This window comes from Barbus barbus (genome assembly GCF_936440315.1).
Source record: "Barbus barbus genome assembly, chromosome: 35".
Taxonomy (NCBI): Eukaryota; Metazoa; Chordata; class Actinopteri; order Cypriniformes; family Cyprinidae; genus Barbus; species Barbus barbus.
In genome coordinates, this window is record NC_136763.1 from 19,171,041 (window position 1) to 19,194,121 (window position 23,081).

The 23,081-nt window shown below is 36.4% G+C and overlaps 2 protein-coding genes across 3 annotated transcripts in view; one reads left to right on the plus strand and one right to left on the minus strand.

Moving 5' to 3' along the window:
- Window positions 1-2,553: 2,553 nt before the first annotated feature.
- il12rb1 (interleukin 12 receptor subunit beta 1) lies at window positions 2,554-14,361 on the minus strand. Of its 2 annotated transcripts, none has more exons than XM_079392835.1 (15): window positions 14,127-14,361; window positions 12,796-12,919; window positions 12,452-12,628; window positions 12,103-12,239; window positions 11,991-12,024; window positions 11,298-11,438; window positions 11,117-11,196; window positions 10,804-11,020; window positions 10,428-10,571; window positions 10,232-10,330; window positions 6,458-6,601; window positions 6,165-6,314; window positions 5,937-6,021; window positions 3,782-3,851; window positions 2,554-3,377 (listed from the first exon to the last, which is right to left on the minus strand). In XM_079392835.1, exons 2-15 carry the CDS (start codon window positions 12,839-12,841, stop codon window positions 3,027-3,029), a joined length of 1,875 nt encoding a protein of 624 aa, XP_079248961.1. In that variant the 5' UTR covers window positions 12,842-12,919; window positions 14,127-14,361; the 3' UTR covers window positions 2,554-3,026. The 2 variants fall into 2 exon arrangements, with proteins under 2 accessions (XP_079248961.1, XP_079248960.1); XM_079392834.1 differs by having other exon boundaries at window positions 12,796-12,922.
- A 4,383-nt stretch (window positions 14,362-18,744) lies between these two features.
- The window catches only part of mast3b (microtubule associated serine/threonine kinase 3b), a 45,493-nt gene continuing 41,156 nt past the window's right edge, over window positions 18,745-23,081 (plus strand). Inside the window, exons 1-2 of the mRNA XM_079393406.1 lie at window positions 18,745-18,975; window positions 22,945-23,031. Coding sequence (XP_079249532.1) covers window positions 18,932-18,975; window positions 22,945-23,031 — 131 coding nt within the window. The 5' untranslated portion in view covers window positions 18,745-18,931. The remainder of the gene's footprint in view (window positions 18,976-22,944; window positions 23,032-23,081) is intronic.

Here is a 23,081-nt window from a genome sequence, read left to right on the forward strand (position 1 = left end):
GGTAAGACAATAGCACAGAGATCTATATAATACATTTTGAGCAACATGACATAAGCAATTGATATTGTAGGATACAGCGGAGAATTGTACATAATCATAATCATTTTCATGGATGTACCAAAGCATTTGCAACTTGTTCAAAGAAATGAGAAACTACTTTTTTTGATGTGCACAAGTGACACGATGATGTGAAGATTGAACAGGTAGTTTTGAGAATTTCAATTCTGATCTGAGAAATGTACCAAAGCGACTGAGAAAAACTGTAATTCCCATATCCTGAACGGTAACTGAATATTGCACAGAATCACAAACAAAGGTGCTTTTGTGAAGACAGAGGGCAGCAGCACTTCACTTCGAGACAGAGAATGTGCAGCTACTAAACACATTCCATATCCTGTCACCAACACCTAAAGCCATGTCTCTCTCAAATAATTAATACAGATCATACAAAAAAAGGACAATTTAATTTTCACTTTTTGTTACCCTGTTTATGAACACTCTCAGAAAAAATAGGTACAGAAGAATATTCTTTCAAAAGGTACATTTTTGTACCTTATTTACCCCTGAGGAGTGCATTTTAGTACTTATTAGCACTTTTTGAAAGGGTACCGCCTCATTGACAAATTTTGTATCTTTTTTTTAGTTCAAGTCTATTCAAGTATAGTTGAATAAGTGTTGATAAAAAAAACTGATAACGGACTAAAATGTCAATAATCTAAAAAAAAAAAAAAACATATGGAAATATATATATGGAAAAATTGTTGCTAGTACTTAAAAATGTAAAAATAATAATAATAATAATTACTTCAAAGGGGACCTATTATGCTCCTTTTTACAAGATGTAAAATAAGTCTCTGATATCCCCAGAGTGTGTATGTGAAGTTTTAGCTCAAAATACCCCACAGATTATTTTTTATAGCTTGTTAAAATTGCCACTTTTAGGGTATGATCCAAAACGCTCTGAATTTGAGTTTGTTGCTTTAATGTAAATAAGCTGGTGCTCCCGGAGAAGAGGGCGGAGCTTCAAAAGCTCCAGCTCCCAGTGCTAGCCTTTGCAAATAAACATTCCACTATTAGTACAAGCCTGTTATCTTTACAGAAAACATACTCGGTTTCAAAGTCATGTCATCTGATTATGCTGTGCATAATAAATTCGCGTTTATGAATTGCACAGACGGGGAGCATGGCGGCATAAAAATAACAACATAGCTGGTCTCATGGTGCATGGCATGCTGTCACAAACTTTATAAGACCCACTCGTGATTATGAGCTCAACAAACTCAAGCGATCGACTCACAATGCTTTCATATGCAACTTTTAACCACCACATTCCTATTCACAATCATTCATGAAGACAGCACCAGTGAAAACAGGCAGAGACGATGGGAACTTTACCATCATTAGCCTTACAGAGTGCCAAGAAGCTCTAGAAAGGCAATTTGGAAAACAAACGCTTAATAATTACTTTGTCTGGAGCTGACTTTCGTGCACGAAGTGTTGGTATTGATCCCTACACGCATTGGGGACTTTACCGTTTTTTTCTGGGACATTTCCTTAGACAATGAAACTTAACCACAGTGTCCTCAGTGGCTCACAGTTAGTGCATCCCAAAACACAACACTTGAAATGCCTCTTTGGCGCTGACATTGTAAAACTCCAGCAACTACAGCAAGTAATCAGTAATGGTGGAGCCGAGAAGCGTCTCGCTGCAGAACACAAGATCCAGGGGGCGTGGTTGGATCCAGATCCAAATCCTCCCACCTTACATATATCTAACCCTACCCTTCTCCACCCCCTGATCCCTAAACCCACCCCATCTCCACCCCTAAACCTACCAATCTCCACCCCCTAGATGTGGATCCAACCACGCCCCCTGGATGTTGTGGACTGCAGCGAGCCCTACTTGGCGGAGCCGCAGCTTCTCACTCAGGGCTGTGTCTATGCTTACAGGGCAGCGTCACAAATGGGCAGAACTTTTTCCCCGCTGTGACGTGAACAGAGGGAGAATCTGAAACAGCTCGTTCTGAGAGACTATAGACTGGTTGTTTTCACACACTCCTGCCACACAACTGTGTTCAAACACTTTATAAAAGTGATTTTTGCGTAACATGTCCCCTTTAAAAAAAGAACGAAAAGATGAGGGAAGAAAAAGTTGATTCATATTCAAATTCTTGCACCTCGGATGTAGATTCCATACAGATTTATAATGATTTGAACATAAATGGTCAATATAGTAAAACCCAAGACTCTTGATTATTTAAATGATGTAACAACCCCAGTGTCTTTTCTGAGAGATTGAATTGCTCTCTCTAGTGGACAAAACTGTAAATGTATAAATATATACTCAGCTGTCTATGATTTCTATGCTATAACATACTACAAATGATAATTATATACATTGACAATAATAATATAATAACAACAATAATATAATAATACCATTTCTCATTATAATTGATGTTTAAAAAAATGTTGTGCTGCTTAATATTTTTGTGGAAACCGTTATTGTTTCTGAGGGGAATTTCTCTTAGATTATTTGATGAAAAGAAAGTTCAAAAGAACAGCATTTATTTGAAATAGTAATCTTTTGTAGCAATATAAAAGTCACTTTTGTCACTTTTGATCAATTTAACGCATCCTTGCTCTTTGAAAAAATCAAACTAACCCTAAACTTTTAACGGTGATGTAACTTTATTATAAACTTTTATTATAACTTTATTACTAAAAACACCAATAAGCAGCATGCTTCATACTTAGACATAATGAGAATCCAGAATGTGACGTCAGAGACCACAACAAAGCTTAAGAGTGAGGATGCGTTCACAACTTCAGTAACTGCTGAGAATCGCACACTGTTCTCAGAACTGGGTTATTTCCAGTATTATGTCTCAGGTGCACTTTAAAGAAAAGCTAAAAAAGCTAAAGATGCCATAACTGACTGTACCTGGCTGTAAGAGAAGACACATGCAGCAGATAGAGGAGGTTTGTTTAGGGTTGTTTATTTGTCCCTAAACAGTCAGGTTCTGTTATAGTGACGTTTTGTCACACTCCAGGACTCGTGTTTCAAAGAACAGGCCATTTCTGTATGTGGTCTCTGTGTCATTGTCCCTTGAAGTGCTGTCGGTCAAGTGGAAAGGCTCTGGCAGCTGTAGCGTCTGTCCTCTGTAGCTAGGATTCGGATAGCAACAGGATTTCATAGAGCTCAAGTTGGTAACTCCACCCTCTCCGTCTTCCTCATCTTCCTCTTCAAAGATGACAAGCCCAAAGTCTTGCAGTAAAGTGCTCTGCTCAGGAGTCATGTTCTCCCTGCGTTTGCTGAGATCTTGACGCAGCAAGAGAACGAATTCATGCACCTCCTCTATCGTCGGGCTCTGGTCCTGCGTCACAAACATTTTCTCATTTGGAATAACTTGCACTGATGACTCATGCACAAAACGATTGATTTAATTACAAAATATACTCTCCATTTATTTTGCATCAAATTTATTAGTAGGTCAAGTCTATCATTTATGTAAATAAGATGAATTCTGTAAGATGATTGTGCAATGCAGCTTTCTTTTACTCTTTTTCTCTGTCAGCTTTTTAGGTACGTCACTGATGTGGCGTGTTATGGTTGGTATTTTGACCTCACCACAGATTTTTTTCTGCTAACAGTGAAGGGAGATTTCTGGATTTGGGTCATTGTAATGTGCAGCATATTCTGTCATGCCTTTTTAAAATATTGAGGCTGTTTTGTTGGAAATGCATAGGTTTCGATTCTTCAGCAGTTCGTGTTGCTAACCTGCTCTGCCGGACATCTGAATTCTGCTGCATCAATCACAGGACTGGGTACCTCAGGTAACAGCTTCAATCTGGAAAGCAAAGAGACAGTTAAAGGTAAATACATTTAACAGAAATGCATATATGTGTGTGTATATGGGTTATACAAGATTCAATTTGTAATATGTATTAAAATAAATATTTTAAGAATAAAGTGAAGTGACATTCAGCCAAGTATGGTGACCCATACTCGGAACTCGTGCACGAGTTCCAACGTGCACACACACAGCAGTGAACACACACACACACCGTGAACACACACCCGGAGCAGTGGGCAGCCATTTATGCTGCAGCGCCCGGGGAGCAGTTGGGGGTTCGGTGCCTTGCTCAAGGGCACCTCAGTCGTGGTATTGAGGGTGGAGAGAGCGCTGGACATTCACTCCCCCCACCTACAATCCCTGCCGGCCGGGGACTCGAACCCGCAACCTTTGGATTACAAGTCCGACTCTTTAACCATTAGGCCACGACTTCCCACCATGAAAATCATAATGATAAGAACAGTCAAAGTATTACAAGAAAAAAGTTTTTGAAAAACTAAATATTTTGAAAATAGTCAAAATGATGTCATATGATGCGATTTCAAGTTTTCCTTTCTCTTTGGAGTGTTACAAGCTGATTGTGCATAGATGAGAACCCTAAAGTTACAAAGACTAAAGTCTCAAACCCAACGAGATATTCTTTATCAAAGTTAAGACTCCTCCACACCCCCCTAAAACGGCTCATTTAAACACACCCCCACATGTCTACGTCACGATGTGGAAATATTTGCATAATGCCACCAAAATGTTCACGCAAAGAAAGAAGGCGTGGTTTCAGTAACAGCAGTAGTGTTGATGCAGCCATGTCAGGGAGACGCTGCGTTTCTATTTGAAAGCAAAAGCACTTTATTTGGCCTTCCGAAAGTAGATGCATATAGGAATTATTGGTTAAGATTTGTTTACAACAGAACAGCACAACCCAAATTTTCAAATTTGTGCAATGCATTTTATGGACGACAGTTTCGTGAACCTAGTAGAGTACAAGGCTGGCTGTGCATGAAGGTTATTTCAAGAAAAAATATAAGGGTCAATTCCGACTTTGCTATGACAATCTGGCGCTTCTGAATCAGCGACTGTAAGTATGTTTTGTTATTAGTTCAAGTATTTGCTATTGACTGTTATTGACTCTGTGTGTGTGTGTGTGTGTGTGCACCTGGTATTCATCACGTCCTGGGGACCAAATGTCCCCACAAGGATAGTAATACCAGTAAATCTTAATCTTGTGGGGACATTTTTTGGTCCCCATGAGGAAACAAGCTTATAAATCATACAGCATAAAGTTTTTTGAAAATCTAAAAATGCAGCATGTTTCCTGTGAGGGCTAAGTTTAGGTGTAGGGCAATAGCACATACAGATTGTACAGTATAAAAACCATTACGCCTATGGGATGTCCCCATAAAACATGGAAACCCAACATGTGTGTGTGTGTGTGTGTGTGTGTGTGTGTGTATGAGTGTGTGTGTGAGGGGAACAGGGTCACATCACAGTACAGCCCGTCAGAAATAGTCTTGTGTACTGAAAATACATAAGAGCATCATTCGGCCAATCACAATGCACTGGGTCAGTTGGAAGGAGGGGCTTTGTAAAAAATAAAGTTAAAATTACAGCATATACAAAATAAAGTTGCAATAACTGTAAAAATTATGAGAAAGTTATGACCAAAAAAAAAAACAAGTCAAACTGATGATAGAAATTTGCAGCAATACAAGATTCAAGTTGTGATATTTTAAGAATAAATTCACATTTACTAGAATAAAGTCAAAATGACCACCAATGCGAGATTAAAGTTGTAATGTTTTATGAAAGTCAAAATTACAAGATCAAAGTTCTATTTATTATATATTTATAGTAACATTTTGAAAATAATGTCAAAATGATTAGAATGAAAGTCACAGCAATACAATAATATAGTCAGAATAAATCCAGAAGATTTATTTATTTTTCAGCGAATGTGTTCCATGGCAGTCGATCCCATGACCTTGGTGTTGTTCTATGCTCTGCAGTCTGCAAGCTGCAGGTTATGTACAATATAACATATCTTGGTCTTCAATCAGCTGTTCTGGGTTATGGTAATCTCACCTCCTGGCAGCTACGGAACAGATTATAGTGCACAAGAGGGCCACCACGCAGACGATCAGGATGGTTTGGTCCTGCCACGATAGGCCTGAATGAAATGGCAGAACACATTTGCTGTTGGCAGGTACATTCTCACACCTCATTGTGTTTCTTTGACAAAAAGCAGACAGTTCAAATAAACTTTTCAGTTCTGCATAATCATTTCTCATTTGGCAGTGACTGTTTCAGTACCCATTTCTTTGGAGTGTGTCTCAAAGTTCACCGTTGAGTTCGGCCCATTACCAGCTTCTGTCCTTCCGGAAATAGATACAGTGTAAGAGGCCCCTGGGTGGAGGTCCTTGATCAGGAAGCTGGTTTTATTTGCTGGGACTTTATGGAACTCTGAAGCAAGAGGAACAGAAGGCAAAACATTTGATATGTTTGTAATGGGTTCGACTGTTTGTCATACAAGTAAAAAACTAACTACGGCTGTGACTTCCATATAGCAAATAAATGATTAGTAATACTATAAACGTTCAGCTTACTTGTGTTTCCCTGCCCAGATATCCAAATGACATAATGCTGTAGAAATCCTCGCTGCTCCGCCACAGGAATTGATACCCAGCTTACCACAGCTGATTCATGTGTCACATCAGAAATATTCACATTGGCTGGACCATTTTTAGGTGCTAAAACAAATGGAAATGTTCCATTGTGAAAATTAGAGATCATCATGGACTATATCTATACCGAGGTCTTCATTTTTCAATAACCTACTCTATATAGTCTAAACAAGGGATGCACCTCATGGGACCAAATCAGTTATATTTTTAATTGATCAATATCAGACAATATTTGATATTTAATCATGTAATTTTCATTATTTTGACATTTATTCGTCTTGAAACAACAATTAAAAATTAATCTTTTAACCTGTGGCGCTCTTTTATTATTGCCTTTCACATATTTTATTAATCATCCTAAATTCAAAAGCTTAAACACTCAAAATTCATCTGGTGAAAACTGAAATCGGACATTGCATTACCATGGAAATGGAACTTTAAAACCTTTTAGTGGGCTCCTCCCCCTAGTGGGTGGTGTCAAGCGTCGTATTACAAAATTTACTGCAATATTTTATAATCCAAACTTTTTCTAATCTTTCCTACATAGTCTCAAGGTCCCATATTTGGTGGTTATCTTGTGATAGAGGTATTGTGACAGAAATGTATAAATTTGTGACAGGAAAAATGCATGAAAATTTAGTTTGGGTACCCAGTGGCTATTTTTGGTATAGCACCTTAACAAAATCGCACAGGAACCACAATTTTTGTGATATCAACTTCAAATTTGGAACATAACGTAGTTAGACTTACGGCTATAATTTTACTTTAGGAGACTAATATTAGGTCCAAAGCATTCATGAATTACAACCAGGTTGCAAAAAATTGAGCAAAAATGCCTGTTCAGGGCTTCAGGTGGTGCAAGCCAGTTTCATCTGTAAATACGCTAAAGAGTTTTGTCTTTATTATCCTAGTTGAGTATTAAACTGCTAGCACCTGTTAGGCTATTAGGGGCACCCTATTATTATCATCATTCAGAATACTGTACTAAAGGACATCATTATCGATTGGAAAGTTACATTAATAAATTTAGCACATAGATATATTTACATGGATTTATTGTATCCACCTTTTTCTTGTCGTAAAAAATGGGCACGGCCATTTTTAAATTCTATGGGTCTAGCTTCCGTCTCATCCGCATCTAGCTATTTTTAGCTGTACGAAATAGTTCGTTTTGCTGCTTGATATTGAAAATTGGTGTGTCTTACCATATTATTTTAATGTATTATCTTAATTATGAACACACTGGTTTGTAGTGCAAACACTTTTATCGTTTACTGCACATTGTTATTCTTCTCCTTATTTACCTATAGCGGCTAATGAACCGGAAGTCTCGCCCTTAGGCTTACTTCTGCATTGAATAAAAAGGTGGATAGGAAGGGAGGGAGCTTGAGCAGACAGCAACACAAAATATCAGCCTAAAAATGCAATGGTGTGCTCAGTATTTGGATTTTTAAAAAAAGAAAAAAGATACTGTACTATTTTGACATTTGGGCACTTTAGAAAATGTGTTTTGATATATTTGTATGAAATATAGGTTTGTTAAATCTTGGGTATTTAAAGGGGTCATATGATGCGATTTCAAGTTTTCCTTACAAACTGTTTGTACATGGATAAGGGCGGGCGGGGGGGGTTATAGAAATTAATACCTGTATTTAGCAAGCATGCTTTAAATTGATCAAAAGTGACGATAAAGACACTTATAATGTTACAAAAGATTTATAGCTTTATTTGTACTTTCAGCTTTGAAATCACAGGAATAACTTGCATTTTCAAATAGAAAACAGTTATTTTAAATGGTAAAAATATTTCAAAATATTACAGTTTTTGCTGTATTTTGGATCAAATAAATGCAGGCTTGGTGAGCAGAAGAGAATTCTTTAAAAAAACAAAAATCTTACTGTTCAAAAACCTTTGACTGGTAGTGTTTGTTAGCCTATAGTTTGAAGTTAAAGATATTAATATTAATAAGATGAGTCTGAGGTGTTTATTTGGCAGTGATTTCACATTTTGTGTTTGTATGAAGGCTAAATACAAATAAAAGATGAACATTAATTTATTTGTGCTGATGGAAATTCGTTTGCTTACGCTGCCGTCGTGTTCTACTCGCTGTGGATGAGGGTAAGGAACAGAGATTGATGGCAGCGAGTTGTGTTTTCCCCAGAATGCGATGCTTTCTACCCCGCCATCGTTTCTAATCTCCGTATTATTAAAGGTGCGTGTCACGTCATTTATGTATGTCACAAGCACATGCGCACTTTGGTTTAAGGTGTCTACATGCCTGTATATTTCGATTAAAATATTAGAGTGTGTGCAGCGCATTTTACGGAGGACTATTTCCTGAACCTGGAAGAGTAGCCTGCCAGGCAATTCCAACTTTGCAAGGACAGTCTGACGCTTCTGACTCACAGCCTGTAAGTATGTTTTCTTATTTAAAGAATTTGCCACTGATGATTCAAATGTGAGTTTTGAGCAGTGTAGATCATTTCTCAGATCACAAATGCAGACATGGTAATGTTTACGCGGCGCGATGCAATGCAACGCGTAAAAAAACAGTATAAGTCATTATATTCAGTAATTATGTCCCCACTGGATGCAACAAATGCCTCGTTTATAATGGGTTTTATTGTTTTTGTGTTGTCGTGCCGGGACACGGCATCACAATATAGTGAGGGGCGTAACATTTCCGTCACACGCTTGAGGTATTCGGCCAATCACAACACACTGGATAGCTAACCAATCAGAGCACGCCTCGCTTCTCAGAACGATGAGCTTTGTAAAAATCTACACGTTTCAGAAAGGTGAAGCATAGAGGAGCAACAATAATGTACAGTATGTGAAAAATAATGTGTTTTTTGAACATTAAACCGTATAAACACATTGCATTACACCAAATACACAAAATAATGTTCTTTTTAGCAATGTCATATGACCCCTTTAAGTCATCTTAAGATAAATAACAATCTGCGATAAATTGCAATGAGGTGGTTGTTTTCCAACAAGGTGGACACAGTTCTAATCCTAACAGTAGACCTGCTGGTGAATAAGTGACAGGTACAAGAAAAAACCTTTAATTATTTTCCAGGGCCCCAGACCAAGGATTTAGACCTTTTTATGAGATGGCCATTTAAATAATAGGGTTATCTGTGGTTTCAGAATTTGTAGTGGGTGTATTGGTGATATATACAGAAAAAAAGAGGCCAAAATGGTACCTTTGGGGGTACAACAGCTTGTCACTGGAGCAGTAAATAAAAGGACGGCTTTTTGTCTTTTTTTTATTTTTTTTACCCCTAATAGGTACAAACATGTTCTTTTAAGGGTACTGCTCTATGACAAGCTGTTGTACCCCAAAAGGTACCATTTTGGCCTCTTGTTTTCTGTGTGGCCTAGATGAGTGTGAGATTTTGAAATTGTGTCCCAGTCCGGCCCTGATTACAACCTCTTAAATTCACATAGTGCATCTTCACGTCTATGTTCAAATATAATTTTATCAAATCTAAAATATAAATTTTTCGTACTGTATATTATAATGATTTACTTTAAGCATTTTCTGCTTCATTTTAGATTTTAGTGTTTTATTTTTACATTTTTAAGCAAAATAGTATTTTAATATCAGCCTTTTTTTTTTTACATCGGACATTTATTGGCCATAACATGAAAATAACCAAATTTACTGGCACATCCTCAGTCTGAACTTACCTTTCTGTTCTGAGTAAAAAGGACACATAACAGCAGTTTGATACCGTTTCTTTCTTATGGTGTGAAGAAAGTAATAATGACGTACAAAATGCTCCACCTCTGTAATTAAAACCAGAGACAGGAGTTAGCATGCGCAGCACATGCTAATATGACACATAAATATAATGCTTTAAATTGGATGAATGGATGAATATACCATTTTTAATGTCCTTGAGTAATTTTTTGTCTGAACTACATACTGTCCTCGGTCGGGTCTCACCATCTTCCAGCTTGTACCATTCTAAGCAGGATTTATTATTGCGATATTTGGCGATATTTGAGGGCATGTCAGAGTCGCAGTCTGAAATGTCAAAATTTCATATGTGTTTCCACTTTACTGTTTCCTCTCAAGGTTTTTTTCTCAGTTTTTCATATTAAAAAAACCCCATAAGTGATATATTTTGAATGAGTAATTTTAACAACACTGAAAGGCACTCAGTCACCAAAAACCCCACAACTTACACTTGCATCCTGCCATAAGCGAACACACTCTAACACACATACTGTACCTGAAAACCCACTCTGACACTTACAGTTCAGATGTTTCACAGCGGGAATGATGATCTGCTGTCGTGGTGAACGTCCAACCTTGTTAATTGCAATAATGGAAATCCTGGCCTCTGAATATGTTATTGATGTGTTATAGGTTTGATTAGTTATGTTTTTCTTTCTCTTGGGTTTGTCACAAGGCCAAACTGAGAGGCTCAGAATATACTTCACACCCCCTACAGACTCCTCAGCAGGTGGGGCCTAAAGAAAACCATTTTAGCATCATTCATATCAAATTTAATTCATCTTAAACCCAACAAAAACATTTCTGATGTGCTCTGTTTCTTTAATACTTACATCCCAGAAGAGACTAATATCCCTGGTACCATTTTTCGGGTTATTCTCTACCCAGCGTATTACAGGTTGGCGCCTGATATCTGTAGAGAGGTGTTACATCTGTTAACCGAATATTTTTACTTATTCTGTTGCGTCGCACTGTGAAACTGCAGCATTCATTGACATACAGCTGAAATCGAACCTGAGGGAACATCCACCATTTGGCTCCAGTCACTCCAGAGAGCATGTAGTGAGTCTTTACATAGGTGTGACTTCAGTTTGGCCTGCCGCCTCAGTTGGATCTGGTAGACAGTCTGGTACTCTAGATGTAGCATATGGAAATCTACAAGCACAGTTTTGTATATTTAGGAAGGATTTGTGCAAACTTTCAACTTCATTAGAAATACGTGACCGCAAAACCTCATTTCCCTGCACTTGTCCGATGCGGGTTTATTAAACAGAACAGTGTCATGAAAAAAACGTGCGCACAAAATGGTTGCAAAAGGATATTACATTGCTTGCAGTAGAGCTTCACAATGACGATTATGCTTAATAAATTCTCTTACTTTTTTAAGCATAATCATCTGTGATATTTGCCAGCAGGTTATTTATCCTATCTTGCATTGGTAACAAGCCTTTATGGTTAAGGTTGCCAGATTACAATTGTTTAAATCCCCCAATTAGCGAGGCTTATTTTACTTTACCTACACACAGACTAATATTTGATAAAAATTGAAAATTTGAGGGGGTTTTTTAAGAATTACAAAAAACATTATTTTTGAATAATACATTTTGAATATGTATAAGTCATTAACTCTTTTTTATAAACACAAGGACTGTTCAGACCTTATTTCTGCACATGTATCATTAGTATTAAAAGAATAAGGACTCTAACCTTCGTCAGTGCCGTCCTTAGTTTCAAATGTTGTCTACAATTGGAGAACATAATATTAGCAAAATAACAGATTTCAGGATTTTAAAATATCAGATTTTCTGAAACGTCTTACATTCTGCCATTCAGAGTCCCTTTGTCTCCATCTGATCTCATATATAGCACCTTTGTTATCCTTCGGTTTGTCCAGTGTGAGATTCAGAATTCCAGCTGACCTTTTCATGCTAATAATCTGAGGGTCACTGTATTTGACTGTTGACAACATAAGTATACGTTAGCAAAATGTTATATATATACATTTGTGTGTGTGTGTGTGTGTGTGTGTGTGTGTGTATATATATACTGTATAACATTTTTAATTATAGAATTATTACATATCCAATATATATATATTAACAAAAAAAATGCATAGATTTCTGATCCCACCATATGTGCTGGCCCTCATTAATCTAGTATAAACTTACCCATGCATTTAAGGATGACTGAGCTTTTACTAGAATTACAGGTGAGGTTGCCCACTTGTGTCTGTACCCATATGTCTGTCTTTCTTGTCGGGATTCCTAGTTGCTCCAAGAGAATGTTTACCTGTGCTTGTTTGCCGCAGTTCATACGCAAAAGAAAACGTTTTTTTTTCAATGTCCCTGTGAAAGTTAGATTTATGAAGACTCACATGCATTATCAAGCCTCAGTATCTGTTAAACCCAAGTTTTTACACACAGTCGAGCGCACAGTCTTTCACTTTTTTGCAACTGTGAAGACAACATGATTTGTTTGTGTTACTTTCATGACTCGTGTTGGTTGAACTCACCATATATGGAGAGTGTGTGTTTGACTCTTCTCAGGGTTTCTCTCATCCCATTCACAAATGAAGTCCTCTTCTGGTCTAGTTGAATTTTTGTAACAGTGTGGACTACTTGTAGACACACATCGTGCTGCTTTAAGAACATTTAAATAAAAAAACAACATCTGTAAGTTTGACTGTAACTCACCCTGATCCTACCAAGAAACAGAAATCCAAAAGAGCTTTATTGTCAAGTACAGTATGTTTACACACACAAGGTATTTGTCTTGGTGACAGGAGCTTTCACAATAAGTATAGACATATATATAGAGATTATGTGTGTATAAAAAACAAAAAATACAATAATGAAAAACACAATTACATTTAAATATAATACAATATATTAGTAAGTTTTTGAAAGAAGTCTCATTACTTACCATGGCTGCATTTATTTGATCAAAAATATAGTAAGATCAGTAATACGGAAATATTATTACACTTTTTATAAAAATGTAATTTATTCCTGTAATGCAATGCTGAATTTTCAGCATCATTATACAGGCTTGATATAAATCATTCTAATATGATTATTATTCTTATTAATGTTGAAATGTTTTTGCTGCTTATAATATTTTTTGGAAACCATAACACTAGCATTCAAGTTTGGGGTAAGTCCTTTTTTAAAAGAAATAAATATTCATCAAGAATGTATAAAATTGATCTGAAGTGACAGCAAAGACATTTTAATATAACAAAAGATTTCTACTTTATATAAATGCTGTTCTTTTAAATGAAAAACATCTATATTTCCACAAAAATATCAAGCAGTAAAAATGGTTTTCAACACAATAATATGCACCAGATCAACATATCAGAATGATTTCTGAAGGATCATGTGACACCGAAGACTGTTCAGCGGTTCGTCACAAGAATAAATTACATTTTAAAATAGAAAACCATTAGATTATATTGTAATAACATTTCACAACTGTATTTTTTATCAAATAAATGCAGCCTTGGTGAGCGTAAGAGACTTCTTTCAAAAAAAATTCCAAACTTTCCACCAATCATGTACAACCATTTGAAGTCATCTATTTACATTTAAGTTAGTATGTGAAAAAAATGTGTACTGTTTACATCCTGTGGTTTATAGTTTTTAAATGGCGGTTTAGTCAAATGGCGCTTGTAGGTTCACAACACTGATAAAATCTACACACCATCTGACACAAGAGCAAAATCATCTGAAATCTGTATCATTACTTCCGTAAAAGTCTAGCAATCTAATCTCGTTATCATCTTCCTCTGTGGTGTTGTATATGTGCCATCAGCCATGACAGAAAAGTCAATGACATACATACCTTCAGTCAGACTGACAGAAACAGCAAGCACCAGCACAGCCACTCTTATCCTCATCGCTCCTAGTGTTCAGAAAGCTCCTCACTTGTGAGACATGACCAATACACGGGCTGTTCAAGATGACCGTCGTAGCCAGAGATCACGTTAACACTCGGTGTGTTTGAAGTCATCTAGGCAACAGAAAGCTGAAGGTGTTTAGTCTGTACGTACTAGTCATGTGTGTTTCTGGGGCAGAATGAAGTGCTAACTACTAGCTGCAACACCACAAACCACACATGAGAGCAGCAGGGGAAGCTTGTCTCACTTCATGAGAAAAAACATGTTTGGTTACCTGCTACACCCTAATCTTGTGCCTTCACCTTCAAATGTGAACATGCTGGACGGAGATGCTAGATGGCTTGTTTATAGATCATAAGCCTAATTGTACGAGCCTACTGAAACCGCTTTCCAACCAAATCATCATTAGCCTGACGTGGGAGGCTTTTAGTAAAGTGTGCTTCAGAGTAATCAGGATTTGACCCCTGAAACCAACTCCACTTGTACATCCTCTTTCCATTTGTTAGTGTCTCCCTCTTCTTAAACACACAAAACCTTCAAAACAGCATGAACTCCAAAAGAATGTAAATACTTGTCTAATCTATGTAAATACTTTATACCCGACTCAATAAATGATGGCAAAAATCCCCTTTCACTCAAACATCAAAGTAGTAATACCTGTGATGATGTCTCATAATGCATCATCTGTCATCAACAGAACCTTCTATATTACTAATGCCTAATTTATTATTATTTTTTTTTAATATTTTGTTTTCTTATCTTATCTTTTCTTATTATTATTTTTATATTAATTTTTTTTATTTGTGTCTGTTCTCTGAAATCTCAGCCAGGGTTATTTATTTATTTATATATATATATATATATATATATATATATATATATATATATATATATATAAACACATAGTTGCTAAAGCAGCATTCCTCGTTTTAATTTAGTTTAACTTGATGTACTAAAATAATTAATATAAAAACTGAAATAAGAATTCATAAAAACTAAAAGTACTAAAAATGACAAAAACACACATCAAAATTACTAAAACTTTAACTAAAATTATAATAGAAAATATAAAAAAAATTATAAAAAAAATATTAAAAATTTTGTACATTTTAAACTAATAGCTATAGTGTTTCAGTGACACTGATTTCAGCTCAGTCTGTCTACGTTTCTTAAAATTCCTGTACCTCCTGTGTATTTTACCGTGTCAGTAAACCTATGAAGGTTTCTGTCAAATGATCAGCGCAATTTGGTTTCACTTCTAATACATGTTTGTGGGTGAGGTGAATAGGAATATTTCATTTTAACCGCAATTTGTGGCTACTGTGATATTAACTGCTTACTGAAGTTATTAATAGTAACTGTGTGGCTAAGCAGTGACGGTACGTTGAGTGTTCATCTGAGAGAAGAGCTTTCCAACTTCACATAAATATCTTATGCAAAATTAGAATGAAAGTAGATCAAGTAGTCTTGTTTGTGATGATGGCACATTTGTTAAAAAAAAAAGGTCAATGGAAAGGTTTTCTGGAAATGGTGACATTCATTTCCTGTGACGCTGACTCTTGTGCAAATCTCAAAAACAAATAATAAATATATTAATGTAACTCACTTATAAAATGCTCCTATGTAAAAAAAAATAAAAAAATAAAACATTTACAGTAGCCTGCGTTCCTGAAACTAGGTTCCCATGCATGCATGTGCTCAGTTTTGTTCTTATTCCAACTGAGAGAAAAAATTAAAGTGACTACAGTTCAAATTTTATTAAAATCCCAGTCATTGCATATATTACATTTTTATAGCCTAGCTATTAATTTATGTTTTATGTCTTATGTACAGTGTTTATGGCAGAAAATAACTTAAGCTAGGACTGATTTGACATTAAAATCCTAAATGCAGCAATTATTCTTAAATCTTGGAAATGTTTAACATGTACGTCACAAATTCTGTTTTCTGTTTTTTGAAACTAAAACAAAAACGTATCGTCCTGTTTTGCACATATAAAGAACATTGCTGAAAATAAATAACTTGAATAAATAACTCTGGGTGTATTTTATTTAAAATAATGAAATGAATAAGATGTGGATGGATCGTATCATATTGAATCAATAAACCCCAAGTAGCCGTGGTTTACAGTGAATTTATAACAGCTAAGGGGCGTTGTTAGGCACAACGAGAAGCCAAATGTCACGTTTTGTCGCCACCTAGTGGTCAAAATGTGTATTGACAGTATGTCTACCTCTATAAATCCCCAAAAGTACATTAATACCTGCTGAATATTGTAGGTTACCCAGCTAAAAGTTACTAGTAGCATAAACTGTAAACTTTATCATTTCAGCATAAGACTCGTCAAGATTTTATTTTTATTAAAAGCAAGTGAATAATGATGCGTGCATAAAAATCTGCGGTCATGCTGCAATTAATCAGATTCTGCTGTTGCTGTATTGTACCACTAATATATTTAATTTTTAATCCAAAAAACAGAAGTGGTTTTGACACAGTTAGTCATTCTGTGTGTTTGCTGAGTTCACTTCTGTTTATCACCGATTTATAATCAGCAAAAAAAGAGAGGGAGAGGAGAAGGTAGGTCCTCATCACCATGGTAACTGAGAGACCTCAGCTCTCTCTTATTTTGCAGTCCTCAACACAAAGAGAAGAGAACAGAGAGGAAAGTCCTAAAATGTTTGCCATAATTCCTGTTGATGGTAATATCAACACCAAGTTACTCAGTCAGAGCATTTTGAAAACTCCTACTTCTATAACATGTTTATCAGAGGATTTAAACTACATATACCCTCTTAAGGATGTGCAAGGGTTGAATTAGCTCAATGCATTGATGTCAGCATTTGTAATCAGGAAGCAATACTTTTGGTATGTGCAAATTGCATGTCTGCACGCCTGCTTTTGCAGCCAGGAAATGCATTCAGCTGATTGGTCAAGAGCTGCCCTGACCGTGAAAACTGTAATCATTAATGACATGCCAAGGCGTTGAGACAAAATGTCTTATAGATATTGAAAGAACAAACCCTAGTGGTGTAGGGACAGTTTCCAGTGGACTCTTTTAAGGGTTTCTGGTGTTGTTTGAGTTAATGCACATTGTTGAAATATGTTATGGCAAGCCATTCTAACATGTATTCCCTAAATTAACTAGAATTAATCTATTATGTTACTAGCACTTATAAATTTTATTACTTTTTTTTTAAGATTTATTTTTTGGCATTTTTGCCTTTATTATGATAGGAAAGATCAGAGCTGACAGGATGCAAAGTGGAAGAGAGATAGGGGGCAGGATCAGGAAAGGGCCTCAAGTTGGGATTCGAACTTGTGACGCCCGTAGCGCAACAGCACTGTATGTCAGCGCGCTGCCCACAAGGCTATCAGTGCAGACTAATTAAACTACTATTAATGAGCCAAACTGTCAGGATCCCCGAGTAATTCTTGTTTTTTTTTTTTTTCTTTGTTATGTCTTGTGAATTGTTTCCCCTACCTATGTGTTTCCATTTATTAGTTGTAAGTGCTGTCGGCAGGCCGCAAACACAGGTCTCCCGAGTTGGTTAACCTGATCATGTGATCAGTAAATGAGCGGCATCTGTTTCTAATTTTCTTTCTGTTCATTCCTTTTGTCGCCAAATAATTTTGAGGTTCTTTTTGTTTGTTTTCTTCTGTGATTTGTGCCCAGACCAGTATCTATCACTTGTCATCATCTCATGTTATTTCATGAGCCATTGGCACTTGTAACTCCAATAATTTTTAAATGGAGAGTTGATTTTTTTTCTCATTCTAGAGCTGTTTTCATCTCATCGCTCTCCTGAGGATTCCATGGTTTATTGTCACTGGAAATATTGGTCTTGTCCATGTCCAGTATGGCATGGATGTTTTCTACCAGCTCCTTAATAACATTTATTTCATTTATTTCATCGTCTTCAATAAATATTTGGAATATTGTGACTGCGACAAATTATACAGTTTTTTTGTTATTTTTTTGCGACTACGGAGCCCCCTACAGTTGAGTGAGTGGAATTCACTGTTGTAATTCATTATCATAATTACAGCAGGTTTATTGCTTCCATTATGCAGTCCACCCTTTTTCAAATTTACATTATCCCAGAACAGGCATTTGTGATATTTTAAGGTTAAAACTGATATTTTAAGGTTAAAAACATAAATACTGTTGTTTTAATTGCAGAAATCAGCAATGAGTTACCAATAACAATGTAATAGTGACTAGGATAGCAAAGGAATAAGACTGACTGAAAAGGTAAATATAAAACAACAGTAAAATAATACAATATGGATAAAAGTTTTAATGAATATTTGTTAAAGCGGCTTGCCATACAAGCAGCTCATTGGTCAAAGCTGCCCTGATGCGATGAAAACTGTAATTACATACTGGGTTATAAAAGTAAAATGTTTCACATATATTGAAATGACAATTTCCAATGGTGTCTCGTTTTTTTTTTTTTTTTTTTTTTGGTGTTGTTTGCTTTTTAAACCTGTGTGTTGAAGCACACCTCCCCACATGGGAGATGTGACCGCACCATTCAATCTCTCACTCGCTCTGCCTACCGCAGTCACTTTCGCTTAGAAACATGACATCAATTTAACTAAAAGTGTTCCTTGAGAATTTGTCTATTTTAAGGAAGTGTCTACAGCAGAAAACCTCACGCTGTCGATTGTTAAACGACGATGTGTAAACAGTGGACACTTTGAGAGATCTGAAACAAGCTGGTTATCGTTCTTCACGGGCTTCTTAAAGATGAAGAGGAGAGACAAGCTGAAAATCCCCTCCCTCACTTTGGAGTAAGCTCAAATATTTTTTCGCTATTGAAATGTTGGTGATTAATTATTTACTGGCGACGGGGGAAACCCCTCGGAACTGGTAAGTTGTGAGAGACGAGTCGACAGCGAATTTGTACAAAAGAATCCCATCGTTTCTTCATTTTTCTTCCATTTCTGCGTGTTTTATGGTTGGTATTGATGTAAACTAAAGAGCGCACAATAAGTAACGAAGTGTCTCATTCACACACTGTTTGCTGTACGGAAGAAAATGTTGAAGCCTATACAGGACACACTGGGGTTAAACGATAAATGTGTAACAAAGATTCAAATAGCTCAGTATGGATTAAATTGAGCATTTTGTGACGAGACAAAACCTTTCCTTTTGTTTCATGCGCATTAACCAAACACGGGTTCTTAAACCTCAAACCCTAAAGTGAATCATTTCGTTAAATGTCATGTATGAATAACAACATCCTATGTAGATTATACAGCTCATGGATTCTGCTGTTTGCACAATGTAGAAAATGAGTAAAATTTTCTTTACAAAACAAACATTTGAATATATTTAAGAGCACCTTACATGTAATTTTACTGTAAAAATAAATACAGTAAAATGTATTTTTAATGTGACACAAAAAGTATGAATTACCTTTTAATAGAAAATTATATATAACAAAATGCATGTACTTTTACAGTAAAATATTGTTAAAATAAATTTGTAAGTAAAAAAATATAAGCCAGCATGTAATTTACAATGGGGAAAACAGTAAAGGTTGTGATGCATTATGCTTTACATTTAATTCAGTTGTTTTTCTTATGCATTTCTTATTGTTTATTATGGTCTTATGTTGCTTAATGTTTATTGCATTATTTTAGTTTCACATGTGTTACCCTAATAGTGTTTTTGTACTGTCTATACAAATATTAGCGGTTTATGGATAGGCCCATTTGTTGTTGCATTTTTTCAAAAACAACAGTTTTACAGTAAATGTAACAGGACTATACATTGTTTGGCATTCCCTACTAGTCAGAATTGTCTTCACTACGATCTCTTACTGTGAAATGGCCTTTTGTTGGAATAGTTGTGCATCATGCTGCATCACATTACAGTTTAATACTTTAGAGGTTTGCAGATGTGCTTTCTATTGAGTGAACGCTCTAATCACACTTTCAGGATCCTACTATGAGTCAAGCTTTTAAGTGAGAACACGAGTCTGATTGTTCTGACGCTCTCCTTATCACATCCCTATCATTCTCTCAATGTTTTCCTGCCTTTCTGACACTTGTTTCTGCCTGACTTCAACATGATCACTGCGGCTTTCCAACCCTGTCCTCCCACTCTGAGCACAGAGTGAATATAGCCGACCCACAGCCCACTACATTTTCAATCCCAGTGTGTAGGAGCCCATATCCAGAGCCTTGCTTCAGCAAAAGCATCTCCAAATACGATTGAGGATTATTGCTGATTTATAGGGATTTTAAGCTTTGGGTAGCAATAGCACTGCATCGTATCTTTAGGAAGATACAAAGCTTCTTCAAACACTGCATATTCTGAAAGCAAATGCACAGAGAATGGTTGAAAGCGGCAGAACATCAGATTGTCGAGCACAGGGGGGTAGTATTCACAGTTGGGTCGTCTCCAGTTTTCTCTCTTCACCATGACAACATCTTCACACTTCTAGAGCGCTTATCCTTTGCAGTGAGAACATACAAACTGCCAGACGGTGGCAGCCCTATTTGTACAGTCATGCATATTTAACGTCCCGGTTAGCTTTTAGGTTTACCCAAACCAAAGTTCATGGAAGTGCGGCTCATGCACTTCGGGGGATATTTTAGTGCAAAGTGTAGAACGATCAGTACTAAAACAGCACATTTCCCTCATCAAGGTCACAATAATCAATACCTGTTTAAACTGGCTTCCGCTAAAACATGCCTCGTGTCTATTTTGATTTGCTCCATTAATTCTGCTTTCAGTTTGACGTGTAAATACCTGTCGAGTTAGCCTGAATATGTTTTAAGCTACTCGGCTGATGACAACATTGAATGGCATGAAGAAACATGAGAAATTGTGCTTCCTGCCGCTAATGGGCTTATCTTGATGCCTCTAATGCATTTTGTGGAACTGAAAGTTATGGTGGCAGTAAACAGTAAATGACTTTGAAGGTCACACACAAGTAATTTACTGAACTTTTATGCTGGAAAACACCTGCTTCCTGCAGGACCAGACTGAAAAGTGTTGACAAAAATGGCGGAAATTTGAGATTATATAGTTTTATGTTGATATAGAACCCTTCTAATAATCCAGTGCATATGCTGTCAGATCTCTGATTGTATGAATCGTGTTGCACGCATTTGCTGTTCATCTTACATGATGCATTCCATCTCATCTCCTGTGACATTTTCCATCAGGATAACTGCTACTAGTGGAAATTGTGTCATTTAAAGATGCTGTAAGTGAAGTTAGCCATCTTCGCCAGACTAAAATAGAATATCTCTATCTATACATCCACAAACCTTGTGAATCCAAGGGTGCTGATTGGCTAAAAAAAAAGTGCAGCTATGCTCAGATGTTTTACTGTTTACAAACCCTTACAAGCCTTATGGAGTGAAAGTAAAGACTTTTATATAGTAAAGATTTATATATGATGTATATCAAATAAATGCTGTTCTTTTGAACTTTTTGTTCATCAAAAAATCCTGGAAACAATGGCCACATATTCCACGAAATAAGCTGTTTTCATTATTGATGTTAAAGGGTTGCTCCACCACAAAATGAAAATTTTGTCATTAATCACTTACCCCCATGTCGTTCCAAACCCGTAAAAGCTTAGTTCGTCTTCGGAACACAATTTAAGATATTGTGGATGAAAACCGGGAGGCTTGTGACTTTCCAGTTGACTGCCAAGCAATTAACACTGTCAAGGCACAGAAAAGTATAAAAAACATTGTCAGAATAGACCATCTGCCATCAGTGGTTCAACCGTAACGTTATGAAGCTCCGAAAATACTTTTTGTATGCAAAGAAAAAAATAAATAATGACCTTATTCAGCAATTCGTCTCATCTCATGCAAACTGCGTACGCAGTGAATATTCTCCAAAATGGCACTACGGTGACGCAGATGAGACAAATTGTTGAATAAATTCTTTTTTTTTCTCTTTGCGTACAAAAAGTATTCTCATAGCTGCATAACGTTACGGTTGAACCACTGATGGCAGATGGACTATTCTGACGATGTCTTTCATACTTTTCTGGGTCTTGACAGTGTTAATTACTTGCAGTCAATGGGACAGTCACAGGCCTCCTGGTTTTCTTAAATTGTGTTCCGAAGACGGACTAAGCTTTTATGGGTTTGGAACGACATGGGGGTAAGTGATTAATGACAAAATTTTCATTTTGGGGTGGAGTAACCCTACAATAAGAAGTGTCCATTGAGCAGCAAATATTAGAATGATTTCTAAAGGATCATGTGATGCTGAAGAGTAATGTAATGTAATGATGTAGTGATCATTAAGAATAATGTAATGATGCTGAAAATGATCCTGAAAATTCAGCTTTGCATCACAGGAATAAATGACATTTGTATACAAGTATAAAAGAATAAAAACTTATTTTAACAATATTTGACAATATTACTATTTTTACTGTATTTTTAATCTAATAAATGCAGCCTTGGTGAGACTTCTTTCAAAAACATTTATACTTCTTCCTGAGCCCAAACTTTAGAACACAAGATTATATCCATCAGACACCCTAACTTTTAATGCATAATATTAAAAGAATCGCTTACAGCAGCTTCTAGATGGCCTTTTCGAGTGCCTCATTCATTCATGTCATGTTTCATGTGTTGCAGCACCATGATGCCACTTAATGAATCCTTAAAGCACTTTAATTTGCAGTGCTGCCGAAAGCATGAAGACACACCAACAAAAAACAGTCCACATGCACTTAGTCGGAGCGCTAATGCATGTAAACGTGTCTTGCTTTTCAGTTTGTCACCCAGCCAGAGCCCCATCATCCTGAGTCCATGCAGTCCAGGCAGCCCTTGCAGTCCTTTACAATCCCTTCATCCCTGGAGGTAAGACAGCCGATTCGCACACCAAAACATTACATAAACCTGGTCCGGTC

Bases quoted from the DNA above. Each gene is read 5' to 3' on its own strand.
- il12rb1 (XM_079392835.1), bottom strand. From the start codon at position 12,841: ATGAGAGAAACCCTGAGAAGAGTCAAACACACACTCTCCATATATG. The intron at 11,439-11,990 runs GTTAGAGTCCTT...CTGTGCTTGTAG, and splicing joins TAAGGACGGCACTGACGAAG to ATTTCCATATGCTACATCTA. The intron at 10,331-10,427 runs GTATATTCATCC...TTTTAATTACAG, and splicing joins ACTCAAGGACATTAAAAATG to AGGTGGAGCATTTTGTACGT.